General features: G+C 51.4%; 1 protein-coding gene across 1 annotated transcript in view; it reads right to left on the bottom strand.

Annotated features, from left to right (window-relative positions):
* Nucleotides 1-1,905: 1,905 nt before the first annotated feature.
* Nucleotides 1,906-25,228, bottom strand: part of EXOC5 (exocyst complex component 5) — a 146,280-nt gene continuing 122,957 nt past the window's right edge. Inside the window, exons 14-18 of the mRNA XM_075330100.1 lie at nucleotides 19,051-19,171; nucleotides 18,888-18,974; nucleotides 18,634-18,742; nucleotides 15,492-15,707; nucleotides 1,906-12,902 (exon numbers count right to left, since the gene is read on the bottom strand). Coding sequence (XP_075186215.1) covers nucleotides 12,714-12,902; nucleotides 15,492-15,707; nucleotides 18,634-18,742; nucleotides 18,888-18,974; nucleotides 19,051-19,171 — 722 coding nt within the window. The 3' untranslated portion in view covers nucleotides 1,906-12,713. The remainder of the gene's footprint in view (nucleotides 12,903-15,491; nucleotides 15,708-18,633; nucleotides 18,743-18,887; nucleotides 18,975-19,050; nucleotides 19,172-25,228) is intronic.

Genomic DNA, 25,228 nt, shown 5'->3' with positions numbered 1-25,228 from the left:
AAAAAAAAAAAAAAAAAAGAGGTGTCAGGCCGGGGACGGCAGCGGTGGGAGTAGGGCGATTCTGCGGGTGTCCCAGATGCTCGCTGTGGGCACTGTGAGGTAGGAGTAACGTCCGGTAAACGGTCAGTAGTGCGGGCTTCAAAGAATTGAGGCCCACAGTCAGCTCAATCTACGCATGCACTATTTGCTCAAAGACAAGCAGAGATCTCATCTGTCCACGCACCACCTCTGGGCACCATTTTCCTTAAGTCCGCTGCTGGGAGATCAATGAGTCGGAGGCGGTGCGTGCGCAGATGAGATCCTAGAGCTAAATCTGCGCACGCTCTGACTTCGGGCGCCATTATTTGAAACCTGCACCGCTGATATTTTTAGGAAGGCCCCTGCCTCAACGCCAACATAGCATACCGCCCGTAGCATCGCCCCTGTCTCCTGTGACTGCTCTCCACTACAGTGTTTCTAGTAAGCAGCAGCACAGCTGGATTCACAGCAACACTGCTGCGTGCTGCTGTATAATGGTCTAACAGCCTGCTGCTGCGATCATGTTCATGTGTTATGTAGGGAAGAGGAGATTTCTAATCTGTGTGTGTGGTGCATTGGAAACATCATAGCAGCTAGTCTCCACTAACCAGCTCAGAGACAACTGAAAACAAGAGATGGAAAAGGGGAAAACTGTTGAAAACAAAGCAAGGAACACGCCATATAATAGCCAGAAATAGTGCTGTCCCTAATGACAACTTATTCTGAAAGATTAAAGGCCACTTTACACGCTGCGACATCGCTAGCGATCGCACCCGCCCCCGCCGTGCGTGCGTCACGGGCAAATCGCTGCCTGTGTTGAACAATATTGCTAATACGCGTCAAATGCACATTCCTGACGACGTTGCTGTGGCCAGCAAACAAACACTTTTTTTAAAGGGGGAGATTTGTGCGGCGTCACAGCGACGTCACACAGCAGGCCACCAATAGAAGCGGAGAGGAGCCGCATGAACTTCACTCCCAACTCGTTGCCGGAGGATGCAGGTACGCTGTTGTTCGTCGTTCCCGGGGTGTCACACGTAGCGATGCGTGCTGCCTCAGGAACGATGAACAGCCTGCGTCCAAAATGAGCAACGATATTTGGGAAAGGAACGACGTGTCAACAATCAACGATTTTTGCCGTTTTTCAGATAGTTAGCGGTCGCTCGTAGGTTTCACATGCAACGACGTCACTAACGAGGCCGGATGTGCGTCACGAATTCCGTAACGCCCACCGACATCTCGTTAGCGATGTCGTTGCGTGTAAAGCGGCCTTTAGGCTTAAAGGGTAACTATATTCTCAAGTAATTTTTCAGTATAATCTGTCCACTTTACATACAAGTAGTCATTTTTATGTAACATATATTGTACATTTTCACCAGTTTTCCCCTGTACAGTCACTCTCAATCTCCAATTGACTTTGCTGGTGAATGGAGACTAGCTGCTATGATGTCTCACATTCACAGCACAGACTAAGGGAATCTTAATTTTTTTTTTGGTATGCTTTCTTTCTTAGTTCACACACACAGAAGGACGAGTAGCATGGAAGAAATTATTCAGCTACTGAACTGAATAAATGTGAATCCAGTTCTAAGGTGAGGTAAAAGACTTGTTAGAAAGCTCAGCACGATTTTTCAGTTTACGTCTGCTCCTTTATATTCCCGTGGAGTATAAAAGGAGATGTAAAGTGACACGTGCTGGCAGTCCAAGACAGATCTGAGCATTTGTTTTGTTTTTTTTCCCCCAGAGTGAATGACAAGTTCAGAAGTCCAGGTGAAGGAGAAGTAGCAGAGTTCTTGGACAACACATAGTAGAAAGTTGCTTACCTTTGCCTGTACTATTGATTATTGCAGTGAACAATACATTCAATAAATCAACGACAATATAAAGTAAATTTTAGAGGAAACGTATTTATTGAAGGCAAACTTTACATGTTAAAACTACAACAGATACTGAATGTTTTTGCTGCTGTCCTTTCCGGGGGAACATAAGGAAATATTGCACGAGAACAAAAAGATCATGCACCAAAAACAATATAAACTAAATATATATTAAGAAACCATACAGCGATAGATACAATTTATACAACTTTAAAATAGAAGTCCGAACGAGGAAAGTGTAGAAAGTATAAAAATCTTCAAGCACTTCTGTGAGATACATACAGTCTTCAACGACAAACGCATGACGGAATTTACACTGTAGTCCAATCAGTAACCTGCAGAAGCAGCGTCCAACCTTGGCAAGACTACAACCTCCAGCATGCCCTGACACATGTATTAATATAGCTAAAGGTTAGAGACCACAGACTCCAGCTGTCTGTGAATAATCAGGGTTAGTAGTCAGAAAAGGGAGGTTTTATCAAAAGTGCTGTAAGAATCCAATAATTGCAAGTAATAAAAACAACATTCAAAAATTGTTAGTTTTCCTTTGTGAATGAATATACTATTTGGCTTAGACCTATTTTATATGACAATATTTTTTTTGCAGGGAACAGAAAATCGCTGACAAAGTGAAGACACAGATTGCGGGATCCCTTCGATCTCCAGTAACGGAGCACTGAGCGTGAGGAGGAGTACGAGACCCAGTGGATTTGTAATATGGGGGTTATTGAGCAAACAAAGGGTTATCAGGAACTAAGATACTGATGATCTGTCCTTTAAAGGGAATCTGTCAGCAGGTTTTTGCTACTTTATCTGTAGGTAAAGAGATCCAGAATCCAACGATGTATCACTTAGATTACTGGGTGCAGCCATTCTGACACAATTAGAGCTTTTAGATTTAGCCATGTAGCAGAGCTGAGAGAGCTCTGTAGTGACAATCTGAGGAGGGGGGCGTGCCAGACTGCCATTGAAATCCAAGCAATGAGAAGTCCTGCTGCTTAAGCAAACATAGTTAAATAAAGAACAAATCAGACCATGACAATACAGGCATCCTTGAATTCTCTGTGTTAACCCTTGCAACATGCTGCCTTCAGATTACATAGCAAAAACCTGCTGACAGATTCCCTTTCATATAAAATTAATGGAGGCCCAATATCCGGCATCCCCCACTCACTTTGCAAAAATCTGAAGCTCAGTTGCCCAACCAATACCTGGAACACTAGCCGCCCGAAAATAGGAGTTCTTCACATTGTGCAGTGGTTGTTCTCGAGTACAGCAGCTCAGCTTCCACTAAAGTGAATGTTCTGGATGCTCGGGCTACAGGTATTGTCTGAACAATGGGGCTGTCCGGTCTACATATACATATATATATATACATATATATATATACATATATATATATATATATATATATATATATAATTATATCTTGTATAAAACTGCAAAATGATGAAATCTCACAAAACTAACAACGGGCGATTAATGCACATGAGCGATCCACGTAACATATCACCAAGATGACTCTTCTAAAAGGAGAAGCTTGTGGTGCCCCCTGGGAATCTCTACACTTAATATTCATGTGCACTGATGCAGAATACTGTATTTTTCAGATTATAAGACGTACTTTTCCTCCAAAATATTTGGGAGAAAAATGAGGGGTGCGTATATTAATCCAAATGTTACTTACCGGGGATGGTGGAGAGGGGGGTCGCAGGAGCAATGCCAAGGGCGCTGTGCTAGAGCTGTGCTGTGCTGAGGCAGTGTTGCTGTGCTGGGGTTGCGGGCGCTGTGCTGGAGCTGCAGGCCAAAGGTGGTGTTGTGCTGAGGCTGCGAGGTCGGCGCATGCGCAGATTGAGCGCTCTGCTTAAGATCTCACCTGTACACGCGCCACCACTTAGCTCTATTTTCATCAAGTCCACTGCTTGAATATCAATGGGCCAGAGGCGGTGCATGTGCAGATGAGATCTTGAGCTGAGAGCTCCATGTGGGCGCACACTGACTCCAGGCGCCATTATTTGAAGTCCGCACCGCCGACATTTTCAGGATGGTGCCCGCAGCCCCAGCACAGCACAGCTCCCTTGGCCTGCAGCCCCAGCACAGCACAGCTCCCTCGGCCTGCAGCCCCAGCACAGTGCAGCTCCCTCGGCCTGCAGCCCCTAGCACAGCGCAGCTCCCTCGGCCTGCAGCCCCTAGCACAGCGCAGCTCCCTCGGCCTGCAGCCCCTAGCACAGCGCAGCGCCCTCGGCCTGCAGCCCCTAGCACAGCGCAGCCCCCTCGGCCTGCAGCCCCAGCAAAGCGCCCGCAGCCCCCTCGGCCTGCAGCCCCAGCAAAGCGCCCGCAGCTCCAGCACAGCATTGCCCTATTCCACCATCGCCCCTGCCCCGCTCCACCACTGCCTGCTCCTGGTAAGACTGAATTTTCTCCCCTCTAAATTTGGGGTGCATCTTATACAACTGAAAAATATGGTAGGTAAAGGGGTTGTCCAAGACAGGAACTTCCACCCCCTTCCCTCTCCCGTCTCCCCTCAAAAAGTCGAGAAAATCTTAAGTTTACGGCTACGGACTGATGGTAAAGAAGACCACAGAAAGGTATGGTTCTTATTCTCTGTCCAGGAGGAGTAATATTATGATATGAATGCCCAGATGATATACAGGATAGGCTAAGATCACATGTATGGTTACTCTGTACTCAGCACAACAAAATCAATGAAAGACGGGAAATCAATGAAACCCTCCATGTGGCCATTTACTATTAAAAGCTCACTGGGAGGCACTCTAGACGGACAATGCCGGGACAGAGCGACTCCATCAGCTTCATAATAGTAAATGTCTCCATCATGGTTTTCTTCATGGGATCTTGACAGACCCTAGACAATGCTTAGCACCGCCAGTGTGTGACCCCAGCCCATCGTGTATTACACACGGCCACCCCAGCACGTGGCAGCATGGTGGAAGACAAGATCCCAAATTAAGAGATTTTCACATTTTAAATTAAGTGCCAGAAAAGTGATCCCGTATTATTACAGGGAGAAACATGGCGGTCATGTTTAGAAAGTGAAGGGAAAAACAAATGTAGTGTAAGTGGAAAGTCTACATGTACCAAAATGTAGATATCGGCACAGATTTGTAGCAAAAAGCAAAGAAGCTCTGACTACTTTGGTGAGATTTTAAAGTTTCATGGTGGTCCGACATGACACTCCTAGGATAAGATGATTGTTGTGTCCAGCAAAATGCAATAATTACACATTGCAATTAAAGGGGTGGTCACGTGACAAGGCGTTATCAGTTATCCACAGTGTAGGTGACAACCTATGGATCGGAAGAGGACCGGCCGCTGGGACACGAATGGAGCAGCAGTGCACATGCTCAATTAATGATCAATTTATTCCCCATAAAGATGCCGAGCACTGTGCTCAGCCAGTACTGGCAGCGCCATAGAGCACGAGTGGCCGAGCGAGCGCCATAGAGCACGAGTGGCCGAGCGAGCGCCATAGAGCACGAGTGGCCGAGCGAGCGCCATAGAGCACGAGTGGCCGAGCGAGCGCCATAGAGCACGAGTGGCCGAGCGAGCGCCATAGAGCACGAGTGGCCGAGCGAGCGCCATAGAGCACGAGTGGCCGAGCGAGCGCCATAGAGCACGAGTGGCCGAGCGAGCGCCATAGAGCACGAGTGGCCGAGCGAGCGCCATAGAGCACGAGTGGCCGAGCGAGCGCCATAGAGCACGAGTGGCCGAGCGAGCGCCATAGAGCACGAGTGGCCGAGCATCCGAAATACCGCTCTATTTTGTAACGGGTATGAAAGCCTTGATCTGCCGATCTGTGCAGGTTCCAGCGGTCGGACGCCCCATCAATCAGTGAGTTATCACCAACTCCTTTTATTGGCTACTTATTCTGTAAGACCCAAACTAAGGAAGGAGATAATCATTTCCAAGAATAAGAATGAGGTATGAATTAAACATGAAACTAAAAAGCATTAAGCAGAGTGCCGGTCATAGAGTAAAAAAGAGAATTTTGTTTACTTACCGTAAATTCTTTTTCTTATAGTTCCGTCATGGGAGACCCAGACCATGGGTGTATAGCTACTGCCCCCGGAGGACACACAAAGTTACTACACTCAAAACGTGTAGCTCCTCCCTCCTAGCATATACACCCCCTGCTAGCCAGTTCTAGCCAGTTTAGTGCAAAAGCTGAAGGAGGACATCCACCCACAAGAAGAGAGAGTAAAATCCAGAAGAGCCGGAACCTCTGTCTACAACAATAACAGCCAGTGAAGACACACGGAACAAGAAAACCTGCCAACAGGCATAGGGAGGGTGCTGGGTCTCCCATGACGGAACTATAAGAAAAAGAATTTACGGTAAGTAAACAAAATTCTCTTTTTCTTTATCGTTCCTATGGGAGACCCAGACCATGGGACGTTCAAAAGCAGTCCAAGGGTGGGAATAAACAGACAACTGAGAAGCAGGCAAACCTAACTTCACAAATGGGCGACAGACGCCGGAAAGATGCGTCTGCCCAAGCCCGCGTCTGCCAAAGCATGAGCATGCCTTGGGTAGTGCTTCGAAAAAGTATGCAGACTAATTCGAGCTGCAGTCTGACAGACCTACTGAGCCGTAACCTGGTGCCTGAAAGCCCAAAAAGGCGCCGACAGGTCTGATCAAATGTGCTCTGATCCCCGGCGGGGAAGGCACTTGAGTACACTTGTAGGTCTCCGAAATGGCCGACCTAAGCCAACGAACCAGGGTCGGCTTAGATGCCGAGAGACCGCTACGCTGACTAGCAGTCAGCACCAGAGAGAGGTGCACCGCCTAATAACGGCGGTGCGAGACACATAGATCCGGAGCGCCCGCACCAGATCCAGGATATGCAACGCTTCCTCAAGCGATGAACAGGAGCCGGACAAAAGGAAGGCAGGAAAATTGCCCCGGATAAGGTGGAAGCAGAAACCACCGTAGGGAAAAAAGTCCGGAGTCGGAGACCACCTTGTCTTGATGCAAAGACCAAAAAAAGGGGGTGACTCCGAGAGAGTGCAGCCAGAACTCTCTGGCGGGAAAATATAGCCACTAGAAAGACTACTTTCTGTGAAAGATGAAACAAAGAAACCTCCCCAAGAGGCGCAAAGGGAGGTTTCCGGGAACCGGGAGGACCGGATTAAGGTCCCAGGGCTCCATAGGCCGCCGGAAAGGCGGAATGATGTGAGATGCGCCCTTAAAGGAGCGCACCGGAGCCAGCCGGACGATACGCCGCTGGCACATACTGACAGAGCCGAGACCTGTCCCTTAATGAGGGATAGTCCTAGCTGTAGACCGGACTGTGGAAGGGACAGGAGGGTCGGCAAGGCCAAAAAGGTCAAAGGACACTTTGGAGCTCGAGTCATAGCGGAGATGACTTCAGGAAGGATACCAGAAGTCGCCAAGATCCGGGACTCAAGAGCTACGCCGTCAATCTGAGAATCCAGAATTCTGACGGAAAAAACGGACCTTTTGAGAAAAGATCTGGACGGTCCGGAAGATGCCATGGCAACCCAACGGACAGAAGGAGCAGGTCAGAGTACGAAGCCTGCCTGGGTCAGTCTGGAGTATGAGAATGACCCGACGGCCCTCTTTACTGATCTTGCGCAGGACTCTGGACAAGAGGTAGAGGGTAAAATACGTAAAGAGACGAAGCTGGGGTCAAACATGAACCAGTGTGTCTACCGCAAAACCTGAGGATTGTGGACCACGGTTGGACAGCTGAAATAGTCTGCCTCGCAGTTTTCACATCTAGGATGTGGGCTGCGGATACGGTGGACTAGGAGTCCCTTGTCCACTGAAGAATGTTGAGCCGCCAAGATTGCCAGGCGGCTGAGTGTCCCGCCCTGGAAGCTGATGTAGGAAAAACGCTGTCACGTTGTCCGACTGGACTCGAATGTGCCTAGCCGCCAACAGATGGTGAAGGCTTAGAGAGCTAGAATACAGCTCTGATTTCCAGCACATTGATCCAGAGGGCTGATTCGGACAGAGTCCAAGCGCCCTGCGCTCCACGGTGGAGATATACTGCTCCCAAGGCGGATAGACTAGCATCCTGGTGAGGCTCACCCGGGACGGGGCCAGGAAGGAGCGCTCCTGAGACAGAGTGGCCGAAGCCACCACTGAAACGAGCCTCTGGTCAGTGGCGAAGCCACCACCCCGTGGGAGGAGGGAGTTCGCTTGTACAGCGGAAAACATCCAATCTCAGAGGACGCAGGAGAAACTGGGCAAGGAATCGCTTCCATTGATGCCACCGTCTGACCAGCACCTGTATATGGTGTCTGATAGAACGACGCCGACCGCCAGCGGAGGGACTACTGATCGACTAAGAGCAGCTTCACAAGTGCCGATAGAGACTCGAATTGCGTCCCTGAGAACCTCTGGTTCGAAGTCAGAGTGGACTTGGGCAGAAAGACAAGCCACCCGAATAGGTTAGAGTGGCGAGAGTGAGCGAAGCACTCTGCTAAGAGTCAGCACTGGATGAAGCCCCGACAAGAAGGCCGTCCAGGGCAAAAGATCACTGCCAATCCCTAGGGGTGCAGGACCCTAATCACAGCTGCCCCAATGAGAATACTCGAGGGGCCGTGGCTAACCCCAAGGGAAGAGCCACGAATTGGACCACTCCGATTGTCAAAACGTAGTCAACGCTGGTGTGAAACTGCGATTGACCCCTGCAGATAGGCATCTCTGATGCCGATGGCTGCTAGGGAATCTCCTTGGGTTCTTGATTGATCCGGTGAAAAACACACGGAACAAGACCGAGACTCCATGTGAAAACGCCACACCTGACTATGCTTGAAAAGCTAAAGATCCAGGTCGGAAGGCACCGCCCTCTTCGGGGACTAGGAATAGATTTAAGCAAAAATCTCAGAACCGTTCCCAGTCGGGAACCGGTACAATTACTCCATTGGTCTGCAAGAAATGCCACGGCCTGTGAGAAGGCGGCGGCCTTGGAGCCGGGAGGAGTTGACAGAAAAAATCTGTTTGGCGGGTGGACAGAATTCCATCCTGTAGCCATGGGAGATATAATCCCGCCCCCACTGAACGGAGACGTGTTAGAACCATACGTCGCCAAGTGGAGAGAGCCTGCCACCGACCAAGGAGGTTGTTGGCGTGGCTAGATAGCTCGGAGGAAGCTGGCTCAGTGGCAGCATCTCCTGCGGTCTTCTGAAGACGCAGCTTCGAGCCATTTGGTTCTATGAACCTAGGCCGAGCTAGAGGACGATCAGATGGAGGAACGGAAACCACCGAAACCTCAACTGATTCCTGCCCTGGACAGGTTCCCTGGTTTAGGATTGTGGCGAGGAAGCACACTCCCCGCCAAGAGCTTCCTTAATTTCACCCAGCTTGGTTCCGGGGAAACTGGGCCCACCAAGGGGGAGCCCAGCCAGGAACCTCCATAGAGGCATCTGCCTTCCAATTTCGAAGCCACAGGAGCCTGCGGATAGCGAGGAAGGTAGCCCAGACCACCGCCGTGCGGCGTCTAGCATGGCAGACCTGGCAGAGGATGAAAAGACTGAAGTCTGGAGTTCAGGCAACCGTTTTGGGCATAGAGTCCCTGTGAGAGAATGCATCTCCTCCAGAGAAGCAGAGAAGTTACAAAAAACCGCACTGCTGTAAGCTGAGGAGAACAAGCTCCTGCCGTTCCCATACCGACTTGGCCCAAAGGACAACCGGGCGGACCGCAGAACCTTAAGTGAGGAGCCATCAGCCACTGACATAACGGTCCGGGCTGAGCCACCTGAAGTGAATGAGCCCACTTCTTGACCACCATGGGTGGACAGGGGAAACACAGTCCTCAGAAACACGCTTCATCTCAGAGCGGAGTGAGGTCCAGTACAAAATTAATGTACGGTAGAATCCTATAGAGGTGCCGTCAGCCACTGATACAACTAACCGGGCAGTGTAGACCGGAGTGGCTACCCTCCCTGAAGGGAGGGGGAGACAGGCAGCAGAACCCCGCTGTGGGGTCTGCAGGATAGGCTGTGGGCTTGGACGCAGCGGCCTGAAAACTGGAGTGGTTAAGTAACACACTCCTTGACCTGCTAAAGGAAAACTGTGCCTTTCTGCCAGCGGGGAATACTCCCCTGATCAGGCGGACACAAGAATAATGGACGCAAGCCAATCATTCGCATCTGCGTCACCTACGGACGGATCAATGTACATAAAGTAGCGTCCGTGTCCGCGGTAGAGACATCTTCCTCGTCCGGTGAATCAGCTCGTAATCGGAGCTGCGGGACGGGGAGGACAGGGGACCCTGCGTCTCCCTGTCAGGAGAACGGGGTCTGAGCCCAGAAGGAGAGTCCCTTGTGAGCTTGGCCGAGCGAGCAGAAAACGCCCTGAGAGGGGAACTGCATGCTCAGCAGATGCCGGGACAGCCGACCCCTGGAAATAGGAATCCTATGGGGGTCAGCCACCAAAACCGGAGCAGCTGGAGGGACCATTAATGAGCCCCCATGCTGAGGGGCCACAGTGGTTAGGAGCTCGGTATAGCCGTACGAGACTACCTGCAGTGGATAATAAAGAAACAGCCTGCAGCCTCGCTCTGTGAGACATGCTGCAGAGGTGGGGGCTCTGTCTAGCATGGGTAGAATACCCAAGACAGGGGTTCAGCCTGGGGGGACTCCCACCTAAGAACCATTACAGTGTGCCGGTTCAGGCAATATGAGGTTACATGCAGCACATGTAGAACCTTGTAGCTTAGCTGCTAGAGTGAGACATGCTGCTGAGGGGGAGATTCTATGATAAAGAATTAACTCCTTCAGCATGCCTGAGAGTGTCATGCTGCTGAGGAGGAGATTCTATGATAAAGAATTAACTCCTTCAGAATGCCTGAGAGTGTATAAAAAGTGCACAACCAGGGGTTGTGACTTATCAGGCCATATTATGAGTGCCCTCCGGATTCCAAGCCTGGACCCTCAGCCAGTATTCCCTCCCTGTGCTGCAGGGCAGCCAGCGCCGACCAGTGTACTAAGACGCTGGAAAATGGCGCCAGAGTGAGGGGGGGAGGCGGGGGTTAACCCAGGAGCGGGAATCGGAGGGCGAAGGAGATGTACAGGGGAGGGAATCATCACCTCAAAACGGAGCGTCCTCCCCTGTGCAGAGCGGCCGGCGGGCGGCTCTGCAGCGTCCCCCTGCATGCCTGACATGCAGGGGAACGAAACGAAACTAGGCCGCGGCTGAAGCCGGGGCCTAAAGTTATGCATGCGGCCGAAAATCAGGCCTCATCGGCGCGGTTCTCAGTAAAAACTGTGGAACCGGCCGGAAACACAGTAAACAAAGCAGCATTATTGAGCAATCACTGTCCCCCCCAATAAAAGTGCCCCACATGCAGAAAGACCCTCTGAATAAACGTCTCTATACTTAGCTTTGAGACGCAGGGTCCAGTCCCTGGGTGGGGTGGGGGTCAGTGTTCCGTCCAGCAGGGTCCTGCACAAGGGCTGCGGATGGAAGCCGGTCTCCTGCAAGGCAGTGAGAACCGTGTTGGCTCCCACTTCAAATCAGAGCCCCTAAGGGATGTTGAAGGAGCGCGGCATGAAGGGCTCCTGCCCTGAAGTCAACCTTAACAGCACTGCCGCCAGGGGAGTGTGAAGGGACATGCCGGGGGTCCAGTGGACCCGCTTTTCTTCCAAATCTTTGTAAAAAATGAAAAATCAAAAAGGGATGCATGTGTGTGTGTGGATCCTCCTGACACAAAGCAAGAAACTGGCTAGAACTGGCTAGCAGGGGGTGTATATGCTAGGAGGGAGGAGCTACACGTTTTGAGTGTAGTAACTTTGTGTGTCCTCCGGGGGCAGTAGCTATACACCCATGGTCTGGGTCTCCCATAGGAACGATAAAGAAAGGATTTTTTTGAGGGATTGAAGTGAAAATGCTGCAGTCATTCTATGCGATTGCAGACAGCTGAATCATGACAGTGTGGAATGTTCACATTATCATGATTCCCATGTATGCCCTGACTGAATGGGTACACATGACTTGGCTGCATAATGTAACCGCAGAATACCCCTTTAGGAACAAGGATGTCTACTTTGGACTGTTTGTGGGAAGGGTTACCTATAAAACCAGCTGCTGGGGCCACTAGTGATCAGGTGGAACCAGACTAAGTGCAGAAATAAAAGCACAATGCCCATAGAAATCAATGAACTATCTGTGTAATGGATGGACATGCCAAGTCCTCAAGAGAAGTGCTTGTTGTAGTTGCTCCCACAAGATCAATGGGTATAATACATAGTAAACTCTTCTTTTCTTTGTAGAAACCACAAGAGTAAGCCCCTGATATTCCTCCAGGGCCAAAACCTGCAATGGATGTGGCTCTGGGGCTTTTGTGAAGTGCCAGGTCAGCATATTCGCCTCTATTCATATGGAGAATGGATTTCATAAAAGAAAAACCTTTTATAAAAGGACGGCCCACAGGTGCGACGGCCCACAGGTGCGACGGCCCACAGGTGCGACGGCCCACAGGTGCGACAGCATCCGATGCCTAGCTACGTATAAACACTACTTGCTATAGTCGCCAGTCTGAACTGAATTTGCCAAAAAATGACATCTGTCCCTTAAAAAAAAAAATGTTGCTGATCCACCGAGCCCTGGTGTGACGCGGATCCTTTCTGAAGGTGTAAATCGAGGTGGAGTGTTGAGATTAGACACATCTGCATTTTTCTGGGAAACATATTTGCTTGTGGCAGAAAGAAAGCAAAATCAAACATGGCCGCACTACTTGTCCTAAAGCCAGTGACCGCGCTGAAGAGGTAAGGAAGGGAGTGGTGGATCCTGTGCTATTCTCGGCCCGTGCCGTCGGCAGGCAGAGGCTCAGTTAAAGTGCCGGGCGAGGCGGGACGATCTGTAGTCGACTCTCAGCTGCACGAAGGAGTGGAGGATATTCTTGTCCAGGCTGGCGAGCTGCTCTCCAGAACATACCTGCTTCAGGTTATCGGGGGCCACCACCAGAAGGTTGCAGAGGGAGTGCAGGGTATCAAAAAGCTGCAGCACAAGAGGAATCTGCAAGAAACAAAGTGACCGTGATGAACGACCCTATGAATGCGCCAAGCACTGGCAAAAAGAACATATACAATGCAGTATTATGTGCGGGCGCCCTGTACAACAACACTGCAGTCAAAAAGGGAAAACGATTTTTTTTTTCTTTACATAATCTATGGGGAATATAGTAGAAATCTTGCAATTTTCACTCTGGCCACTGGGTCCTTTTATTAGACTCACGCTTCCTGTCTTTCAGTTAGCGTTTTCATCAGACTCCTTATCGCCAGAGGCAGGATTAGGACAGGTATCTCCATTATACACAGCTGATAACCACCAATCACAACAGGCGATGTCACAGCTCTCCCCTTCATAAATACCTCTGCACGTGCTCTTTAGATGCTTCAATAAAAAAAAAAAAAAAGATACTGTATTTTTCGTTTTATAAGACGCACCCTAAATTTAGAGATAAAAGGTAAAAAAAAAAAAAATGGGGTCCGTCTTATACTCCGATGTTGTCTTACCGGAGGGGGGTAGCAGTGGTGGTGAAGCGGGTCACAGGAGGCAGAGATTGTGGTGGCGGCGGCGGCGGGTCAGTAGTGGAACACAGTGTGTCCACGGTCCCGGTTCAAATGATGGAGCCTGGAGCGGCGCATGCGCAGATAGAGCTCTCATCCAAGGGCTCCATCTGCGCATGCGCTGACTCCCGGCGCCATCATTTGAACCAGGACCACGGACACACTGGGAAACCTGCCGCCCACACACACACAGACAGGCAGGCAGCCAGCAGGCCCGCACAGACTGGCAGCCGACCTCCAGAACAGAGAGGGAGCCGGCTGCCCGCACACACACAGACACCCCCCCCCCCCCCCTCATAAGCTATATTCGGATTGTAAGACATACCCCTCATTTTCCTCCCAAATTTTAGGGAGGAAAAGTGCGTCTTATAATCTGAAAAATACGGTAGATGGATTCTGGCCCTTTTGCTGCTAATGTACATGTGCAGTTTCCTAAAAGAACACTAAGTAAGAATCTAGACTAGCCACAGTGGCCAATGTGGAAATTGAAAGGCTTCTATTTTTCTGTTTAATCATAATATGAAAAATAAAATATAAACAAAAAGGCCAAAAATTTAAATAAAAAAAATAAAAAGAAGAAAGCAGTACAAAAACATAACATACAAAACATGATAATTAAATATTCAACTGCAGCTCCATGCAGGAAATAAATCTGCAATTATTAGGCTTTCTGAATAGGCAAAATTCTATTTTACTTGCAAACCATAAGCTCCAATAAAATAAAGTAAACTTAAAAGGGAACCTGTCACCAGATTCGGCCCCTATAAGCTGCGGCCAAAACCAGTGACCTCTTATATATACAGCATTCTAACATGCTGTATATAAGAGCCCAGGCCGGGGGTATAACATAAAAAGCACTCTTATAAAACTCACCTAAGGGGCAGTCCGGTTGCTGCTCTCCGGTATGGTGCCTCCTCTCTGCTGCAATCACAGTCCTCCTTCAGAGGCCCATGTGCATGATGCGTCCTGTCATACACACTGGCCGGCATGGAGGTCCTGTGCAGGTGCGCTTTGAGCTGCACTGCTAAGGACAGTATTGTAGTGCACAGGAGCGAGGAAAGCTTAAAAACTGCCTGCGCACGACAATACTTTGATCTGCCCTGAGTAGCTTGGACCTGTCCCGCCCACAGCCATGACTCAGTCATGGGTACGGGATTGAAATAGACCAGGTGAGTGCTGCTAAGAGCAGTTCTACTATTCATATGTGAGGCCGTATGGCACATTTTATAAAAATATTTTAGTGTAGGACGGCTTCAAATGAGATTTGCCGTGACGTGGCGAAGCAGCTCAAGAAATTGCAATTTTTTGCCAAAAATCGCAAAATTTTTAAAATAAGTACAGTTTGGAATGTTTAGTGCCGCAGTGCACATTTGGTGCTGGCTTTTTGTTTTTTCTTCAAAGCTTAAAAACTGCCTGCGCACGACAATACTTTGATCTGCCCTGAGTAGCTCAGATCAAAGTGTGCCTGCGATGCTGGCCTGTGTGGATCATGTAAGACGCGTCATGCACACGGGCCTCAGAAGGAGGAGGATGGTGATCACCGGAGACAGGAGGCGCCACACCGAAGAGCAGCGACACCCATCAGACCCGACCGCCCCCTTAGCTAAGTATTATAAAAGTATTTTTTACGCTATACACAGCGGCCTGGGCTCTTATATACAGTATTCTGGAATGCTGTATATAAGAGCCCACTGGTGGTGGCAGCAGCAGCTTATGGGGGGCCAAATCTGGTGACAGGTTCCCGTTAAAGGAAAAAAAGTACATAGCTATATTAAAGCAATGCAAATATTACAGGGCAAAAGAGTATAACACCTGAACTAAAGGCAGATTTTCCGGGTATTTATTACATAACCGCCAAACCTGGCAATTTCTACATTATTAGCCTGTAATATCAGGTGCATGGAGCTACTGACTGTCCTGAAGGTCAGAAGAAAAAGGGATCTGAACTGCTGGAATTCAATATCCCAAAGCCTTCCCCCCCCCCATCAGTAGTTAAGACGCTGCCCGAGGGGTCAGCACAGCGATGACTACGTACTCTGAACTCCTTGGCACATTTCCTATATTCCGCCACATCGCAGATAGCCAGCATGCCTCCCATTGAGCTGTATGAGAACTGCTGCAGATGCTCGTATATGAGGCGGTGGAAGCGCACCCCAAGCTCCATCAGCACTGTGTCCACGTTCTTTCCATCCATTGAGTTACGGCTCTTCTCCACTTGCTTTCGAATGTACAGGCAAACCTTGACGCAAGCCTATATTAGGGGTAACAAAGGCGAAATGTAAATTTAGGTCTTGTTCACGTGTCCTTTTGAGCCGTATGTGCGCCCCATTAGATTGTATCACGCTAATCTCGCCAGCTGTTTTTTGCTGACTGATGGACATACGTCCTACTGTGGCTTGGTTACATGATTTTGGCCTAAGAGGGGTTAGCGTTAATTTGTCCCATCACTTTATGGTTCAGCCTTTATGGGTTGCATATAAATGAGAAAAAGACTATCTTTCTAATGTGAGGAGGTGCAAAGTGAGCATGAAACAATAACAAAAAGGAGACAGATGCACTCTGTAGTGCTAAGACATGTGGAACAATGAATTTGGGAATATAAACATGCATTACTGCTATGAAAAACATGGAAAAATTGAGATACTTTGCATGCAAAAATGGCCAGTTTTTGGTCGTGATGTTGGTGCTGGCCCGTTGCTGCGGTGGTGTGGGGCCTCGCGGGTCGTCCCGGCGTGCGTTTCGCCTCTTCATCAGGGAACGCCTCCTGGTGGGGGGGGGGCGCGCGTTGGGGCGGCCTGTGGGGCTTCGTGCCGCTGTGGTGGCGGGTTGGTGCTGTTGTCATGGCCATTGGTTGGGGTAGATTTTGGTTGGGCGCTTGGTGGCTGCGTGCGCTGTTTTGCACTGGCAGTGGAGTATGTTCTTTGTATGTTGTGTAGTTTTTCCTCTCCTTTGTAGCCCCTTGTTCGTTGTGGTGATGATTGAATGGCTTGCCATTGAGCTGGTGTGATATGTTCGTTATATTGAGGTTGTACGTGGTGTAGCCATCCTTATTGGACTTCTTGCTTTTTAATTTTAATAATATTTTATATGTTTATAATAAATAAATTGTTTTTAATAATTAGGTTTAGTACCAATTGTTTGCTGTTAGGTTATCTAATATGAATTGGGTGGTTCCCTATATGTAATAATTAGATCCTGTGCTAGTGAACAATTATAGATGTTAAATGTACAACTGTATATAAAAGATATACATGTATAAAATAAAAATAAAAAAAAAGAAAAAAAATGGCCAGTTTTATGTAAGCCCAACAGCCAACAGCAGTATTGCCAGACCAAGGGTAGGGATTGCTATTCTTGGGAAAAAAATATATATATCTTTATCTCAGACATTTCATTGAGGGACATAGGAAACCATGGGTGCATGCTTAGAAAAACATTAAAACATAAAACACTGCTTCTACTCAGCAGGCGACAATAGTCTACTGGCACCAAGCTACCCAGTATAGCTTACCATTGTAGAGTCCAAGAGCTCTCTCTACCTACGATAGCTTTCCTTTTTTCTCCTTTAAGTAGGGAAAGATATCAGGATTACAGAGCAGCCATTCTGCTCAAAGTCCCGCTTGACAAGTCAGTGAGTCTGGTACGTATGTGACAGTTTTTATACGTACCAGAATCACTGACATACACAGACACATTATAATCAATGAGTCTGCCCACACATCAGTGATTTTTTTTCACTGACCGTGTCTCCATGAGGCGTACACACGTGTCTGTGATTTCCGTACGGAGACAAGCCCATTTTTTTTCTGGCATCACTGATGTCCTACAGACCACACTTTGGTGTGATCCGTGAAACACAGACCAGAAAAATCATGTACATTTAAAATAAAAAGCTTTTTATACTCACACGTCTCCCGGGCTGCTGTCTCTGGCCGCTGCTCTCTGCTGCTTCCAGGCCGGCTAATTATTCTCATGCATATTTAGTTTTGCACTGCACAGCTGACCCCGAAGTAGCTGCAGCAGCGGTGAGACAGTGGCGCCTGAACACAGCATCTGGGAGAGTTCAGTACCACGGACAGCAGGAGCGTGGACAGGTGAGTATAATAAGTGCCTGATCTCCGTGTATTATAAGTGACGTGTTAAGGCCTAAGACAGAGAGGAGTCTGACATGAGTCAAACCCTACCCTTTCTTCTCAGGTTGGGATAGCAGGACCTATTCCTGATACAGAGCAGTCACTCTTATCTAGTCCTTAACTTCTGTTGAGGTTTAGCGCCCTCTTGTAGCCAAACCCCTGCTTCCTGAGCCAATTAAACTCGTGCTTTCTTCATGCATTTCAGCCTGTCCCCGCCCCTTCCTCGATCCTTGAGTGCTGCCATTGTCCCTCAGCATGCTAACCTATGTAAGCGAATCTCCCTCTGCTCCAGGATCTGCAACCTCACTGTCCCTGTGGATCAGATTTTCTGCAACTGAGTATTGCCGCTAGCTTGCTGCCGCAAACGGCACTGAAAGCAGCTGATTGGCGTGGGTGCCAGGTGTCGGACCTGGCCAATCAGACATTGATGACCTTTCCTAAGGATGGGCCATAAATGTAAAAGTAGTAGATCATTTCTTTAACTGTATTTCTTAGGGTATGTGCTCACGATCAGGACTCACTGCGTCCTCGACGCAGCAGGTCCGGACCTGTGGGGCTGCAAGTTTCCTCCACAGGAGAACATAAGAGACCGCAGTTGCTTGTACCCACGATCAGGGTTCAGTGCGCTGCGGTCGCTCGCTTGTGTTCTCCCTACGTAGGACGCATTCGAATCCGCAGCAAACAATTGACATGCTGTGGTCTGGAAAGCCACACCGCAGGTCAGTGTTTTCTGCGGAAAAAACAAGCACAGTGGGTACGGGATTTCTAGAAATGCCGTCCACTGTGCTTGTACTGTACAATGCGGCATTTTGGATACAGCGAACACATGCTGCATCCAAAACGCTGCAAACACTGATCGTGGGCACACAGCCTTCGATCAGCCTCCCGGTGGCATGACCATACAGCCCATGGTTTCCCATGTCCCCAAATAAAGGTTACGAGGAACATTGTCAGGTGAGTACCAAATATCCTCGTTTCCCAATCCAGGACAATCACTTAAGTATTCAGCCAATATCCAGAAAAATAGAGCATCCTTTTACTTACACTTGTGTACTGAATTAACACATTATTCTCATCCTCTGGCTTGAAATCCGTTTTCTTCTGCTCCGCCGCCAATATCTGTTTCATCTGACCGATCATACAATTTAGTGTCCTGTAGGTGGATCAAAATATTAAAGAAAAAGTCAATATTTTCAGCAGTCAAGATAGGACATCTGGTAATTAGGACTTTGGCACCCTGTATTATGGACCTCCTGGTCAACGGCATTGGATGACGACCCAGCTTGTGATCTGCTCACCTATCGATACCAGTGTCCAGCTTCACCTCCATTTGTTCGATGATCTCTTTCTTTTTCTGCAGACATTCCGTCAGTTTTGGAGAAGAACTGAGCAAAAAAGAGACAATAAAGATGGCGGCCGTTCTACTAAATGTATATACGGTCAGTATTTCTTGTACCTTACCTGACTAAAGGCATGAGATGATCATTAAATTGCTTATCGAATAAATGGAAAATAGTGTTGGCTTGGTGTACGACATCCAGGAAATAGAGGTTGGCATTCCGAGAGTCGGCAGAAGGGATCGCTGGAAAGGTGGAAATCGGACTGTTAGAGGAAAACACCTGGATCACAAAAAACATGGCGGCCTTTCTTCAAAAGCAGCACCACATCTGCTCACAGGTTTTCGAAAAAGTAACCAAGATGATCATAATCTCTGTATGGAGGTTGATTTTATGGCTAAGGATGAGTCCCTCATATAGAATGATGATTTAATATGCTATTCCTATGAAAGATGTGTGCATCAAAATGGAGCTCCTTTATTAAAAGGGGTTGCCCAGCGAGAAAAATGTCATCAGCGATCCACAGGATAGGTCATAACATATTGATCCTTGGGTGTCCAACCACCGAGACCCGCACCGACTGGCAGAACAAGGGATTTCAGAATGGCACATTAGTGGGCTCTATGTCCCTATGTCACTCTATTAATTTCATAGGTAGAGAAGGGCCCTTCAATATCATTACAACCTTGTCTACGACCGGCAGGCGAAAAGCCAACGAGCGGTTACGACCTTCGCCCATCTCCACCTTTTCCGCCACGGAGGATCATGTGTACCGCCTACACAGGACTCCGACCCCACCCATCACCTTGAGGGCCTGATCCACTCCGTCCTGTATCCCGGACACCAAAATGTCTTGACCAATGTCCATAAGGTGCACTCCATCTGCTCTTAGAAGTGCGGAGTTATCGCCTTCCAACTGGTGGTGACGAACCACGATACCGCATCTTCCTCTTACAAATTTTGCCATCCTCGCATTGATCTTTCTCCTTGACCGCTCTATGGCTTTTGCATTTAGTGAGTATATGCGACTGCCGCTTTATTCATTCCGTATGGAACTTCAGAGTTCAGCATTTTCCAGCAGCCCCATAGAGCATGAATGGCTCGGCGGCTGGGCATCTGACCAGACTAGGGTAACGGGCATAAATATTCCCTGATCTACTGATCTGTGAGGATCCCAGCAGCTGAGCCCCCACCGATCAATGAGTCATCACCTATTCTGTGGATAGAGGAGAACTTGTCTTACCGGACAATCATTTTAATAAATTACTGGACACAGAGCCCAAACTAAGGGAATCTGCACCACGGCCGTCTACATCAACACAGCTCAGCAGGAATGCCAGACAACACAAGAACACAGGTGATGAGAGTTTTGGGAGAAAAAAAAAAAGCAGCCATGTTGTTCTGACCCTTGACAACACTGTTTAACAAAGAAGCAATAATGTGAACTAGGCTTTATATCAAATACAGTAACAACTTTACTTACCAGTTTAAGTCATTCTGTGACCGAGCTCTTAACTCAATTTGCTTTTATGTCAAATTAAATTTCCCCATTAGGATTAATTGAAATGCTATTAATCCGTTTCAGCCCCTACTTATGGCCCCCAGCCTGGTACTGTATATATGATCCCCCAACCTGGTACATATGGTGCTTAATCCTGGTACATATAAACAAAAAAACATCCTGGTACATATAACTCCCCCATCCTGGTACACGTGATTCCCCCCATCCTGGTACATGTGACTCCCCCCCCCATCCTGGTACATGTGACTCCCCCCCCCATCCTGGTACATGTGACTCCCCCCCCCCATCCTGGTACATGCGACTCCCCCCCCCATCCTGGTACATGTGACTCCCTCCCCCCCATCCTGGTACATGTGACTCCCTTCCCCCCCATCCTGGTACATGTGACTCCCTCCCCCCCATCCTGGTACATGTGACTCCCTCCCCCCCATCCTGGTACATGTGACTCCCCCCCCCCATCCTGGTACATGTGACTCCCCCCCCCCCATCCTGGTACATGTGACTCCCCCCCCCCCATCCTGGTACACGTGACTCCCCCCCCCTCCCCCCATCCTGGTACACGTGACTCCCCCCCCATCCTGGTACACGTGACTCCCCCCCCATCCTGGTACACGTGACTCCCCCCCCCAACCTGGCACACGTGACTCCCCCCCCATCCTGGCACACGTGACTCCCCCCCCATCCTGGCACACGTGACTCCCCCCCATCCTGGCACACGTGACTCCCCCCCCCATCCTGGTACATGTGACCCCCCCCCCCCATCCTGGCACACGTGACTCCCCCCCCCATCCTGGTACATGTGACTCCCCCCCCCCCCATCCTGGCACACGTGACTCCCCCCCCCCCATCCTGGCACACGTGACTCCCCCCCCATCCTGGCACACGTGACTCCCCCCCCATCCTGGCACACGTGACTTCCCCCCCCCCCCATCCTGGTACATGTGACTCCCCCCCCCCATCCTGGTACATGTGACTCCCCCCCGATCCTGGTACATGTGACTCCCCCCCCATCCTGGTACATGTGACTCCCCCCCCCATCCTGGTACATGTGACTCCCCCCCCCATCCTGGTACATGTCACCCCCCCCCCATCCTGGTACATGTGACTCCCCCCCCCCCATCCTGGTACATGTGACTCCCCCCCCATCCTGGTACATGTGACTCCCCCCCCCCATCCTGGTACATGTGACTCCCCCCCCCCATCCTGGTACATGTGACTCCCCCCCCCCCATCCTGGTACATGTGACTCCCCCCCCCCCCCCATCCTGGTACATGTGACTCCCCCCCCCCCATCCTGGCACACGTGACTCCCCCCCCATCCTGGCACACGTGACTCCCCCCCCATCCTGGCACACGTGACTCCCCCCCCCCCCATCCTGGTACATGTGACTCCCCCCCCCCCCCATCCTGGTACATGTGACTCCCACCCGATCCTGGTACATGTGACTCCCCCCCATCCTGGTACATGTGACTCCCCCCCCCATCCTGGTACATGTGACTCCCCCCCCCCATCCTGGTACATGTCACCCCCCCCCCCATCCTGGTACATGTGACTCCCCCCCCCATCCTGGTACATGTCACCCCCCCCCCCATCCTGGTACATGTGACTCCCCCCCCCCATCCTGGTACATGTGACTCCCCCCCCCCCATCCTGATACATGTGACTCCCCCATCCTGGCACACGTGACTCCCCCATCCTGGTACACGTGACTCCCCCCCCATCCTGGCACACGTGACTCCCCCCCCCCATCCTGGTACATGTGACTCCCCCCCCCCATCCTGGTACATGTGACTCCCCCCCCCCCCATCCTGGTACATGTGACTCCCCCCCCCCCCATCCTGGTACATGTGACTCCCCCCCCCATCCTGGTACATGTGACTCCCCCCCCCCATCCTGATACATGTGACTCCCCCATCCTGGCACACGTGACTCCCCCATCCTGGTACACGTGACTCCCCCCCCCATCCTGGCACACGTGACTCCCCCCCCCATCCTGGTACATGTGACTCCCCCCCCCCATCCTGGTACATGTGACTCTCCCCCCCCCATCCTGGTACATGTGACTCCCCCCCCCCCATCCTGGTACATGTGACTCCCCCCCCCCCCATCCTGGTACATGTGACTCCCCCCCCCCCCATCCTGGTACATGTGACTCCCCCCCCCACATCCTGATACATGTGACTCCCCCATCCTGGCACACGTGACTCCCCCATCCTGGTACACGTGACTCCCCCCCCATCCTGGTACACGTGACTCCCCCCCATCCTGGTACATGTGACTCCCCCCCCCATCCTGGTACATGTGACTCCCCCCCCCATCCTGGTACATGTGACTCCCCCCCCCCCCCCATCCTGGTACATGTGACTCCCCCCCCCCATACTGGTACATGTGACTCCCCCCCCATCCTGGTACATGTGACTCCCCCCCCCCATCCTGGTACATGTGACTCCCCCCCCCCCATCCTGGTACATGTGACTCCCCCCCCCCCCCATCCTGGTACATGTGACTCCCCCCCCCCCATCCTGGCACACGTGACTCCCCCCCCATCCTGGCACACGTGACTCCCCCCCCATCCTGGCACACGTGACTCCCCCCCCCCCCCATCCTGGTACATGTGACTCCCCCCCCCCCATCCTGGTACATGTGACTCCCACCCGATCCTGGTACATGTGACTCCCCCCCCATCCTGGTACATGTGACTCCCCCCCCCATCCTGGTACATGTGACTCCCCCCCCCCATCCTGGTACATGTCACCCCCCCCCCCCATCCTGGTACATGTGACTCCCCCCCCCCATCCTGGTACATGTCACCCCCCCCCCCCATCCTGGTACATGTGACTCCCCCCCCCCATCCTGGTACATGTGACTCCCATCCTGGTACATGTGACTCCCCCCCCCCATCCTGGTACATGTGACTCCCCCCCCCCCATCCTGATACATGTGACTCCCCCATCCTGGCACACGTGACTCCCCCATCCTGGTACACGTGACTCCCCCCCCATCCTGGCACACGTGACTCCCCCCCCCATCCTGGTACATGTGACTCCCCCCCCCCCATCCTGGTACATGTGACTCCCCCCCCCCCCCATCCTGGTACATGTGACTCCCCCCCCCCCCCATCCTGGTACATGTGACTCCCCCCCCCCATCCTGGTACATGTGACTCCCCCCCCCCCTCCTGATACATGTGACTCCCCCATCCTGGCACACGTGACTCCCCCATCCTGGTACACGTGACTCCCCCCCCATCCTGGCACACGTGACTCCCCCCCCCATCCTGGTACATGTGACTCCCCCCCCCCATCCTGGTACATGTGACTCTCCCCCCCCCATCCTGGTACATGTGACTCCCCCCCCCCATCCTGGTACATGTGACTCCCCCCCCCCCCCATCCTGGTACATGTGACTCCCCCCCCCCCATCCTGGTACATGTGACTCCCCCCCCCACATCCTGATACATGTGACTCCCCCATCCTGGCACACGTGACTCCCCCATCCTGGTACACGTGACTCCCCCCCCATCCTGGTACAACGTGACTCCCCCCCATCCTGGTACATGTGACTCCCCCCCCATCCTGGTACATGTGACTCCCCCCCCATCCTGGTACATGTGACTCCCCCCCCCCCCCCATCCTGGTACATGTGACTCCCCCCCCCCCATACTGGTACATGTGACTCCCCCCCCCCATCCTGGTACATGTGACTCCCCCCCCCCCATCCTGGTACATGTGACTCCCCCCCCCCATCCTGGTACATGTGACTCCCCCCCCCCATCCTGGTACATGTGACTCCCCCCCCCCCCATCCTGGTACATGTGACTCCCCCCCCCCCCCCATCCTGGTACATGTGACTCCCCCCCCCCCCCCATCCTGGTACATGTGACTCCCCCCCCCCCATCCTGGTACATGTGACTCCCCCCCCCCCATCCTGGTACATGTGACTCCCCCCCCCCCCATCCTGGTACATGTGACTCCCCCCCCCCCATCCTGGTACATGTGACTCCCCCCCCCCCCCATCCTGGTACATGTGACTCCCCCCCCCCCCCATCCTGGTACATGTGACTCCCCCCCCCCCATCCTGGTACATGTGACTCCCCCCCCCATCCTGGTACATGTGACCCCCCCCCCATCCTGGTACATGTGACCCCCCCCCCCATCCTGGTACATGTGACTCCCCCCCCCCATCCTGGTACATGTGACTCCCCCCCCCCCCATCCTGGTACATGTGACTCCCCCCCCCCCCCCATTCTGGTACATGTGACTCCCCCCCCCCATCCTGGTACATGTGACTCCCCCCCCCCATCCTGGTACATGTGACTCCCCCCCCCATCCTGGTACATGTGACTCCCCCCCCCATCCTGGTACATGTGACTCCCCCCCCCATCCTGGTACATGTGACTCCCCCCCCCATCCTGGTACATGTGACTCCCCCCCCCCATCCTGGTACATGTGACTCCCCCCCCCCCCATCCTGGTACATGTGACTCCCCCCCCCCCCCGGTACATGTGACTCCCCCCCCCCCCATCCTGGTACGTGACTCCCCCCCCCCCCCCCCCCCCCATCCTGGTACATGTGACTCCCCCCCCATCCTGATACACGTGACTCCCCTATCCTGGCACACGTGACTCCCCCATCCTGGTACACGTGACTCCCCCATCCTGGTACATGTGACTCCCCCATCCTGGTACATGTGACTCCCCCATCCTGGTACATGGCCCCACATCACGCAACACAAACACTTAAAAAAAAAAAAAAATAATATTATATTCACTCTCTGATCCC

Source organism: Anomaloglossus baeobatrachus, chromosome 12 (genome assembly GCF_048569485.1).
Source record: "Anomaloglossus baeobatrachus isolate aAnoBae1 chromosome 12, aAnoBae1.hap1, whole genome shotgun sequence".
Taxonomy (NCBI): domain Eukaryota; kingdom Metazoa; phylum Chordata; class Amphibia; order Anura; family Aromobatidae; genus Anomaloglossus; species Anomaloglossus baeobatrachus.
Note: the sequence above shows the minus strand (reverse complement) of the source record. Positions and strands in the feature narration are given on the sequence as shown.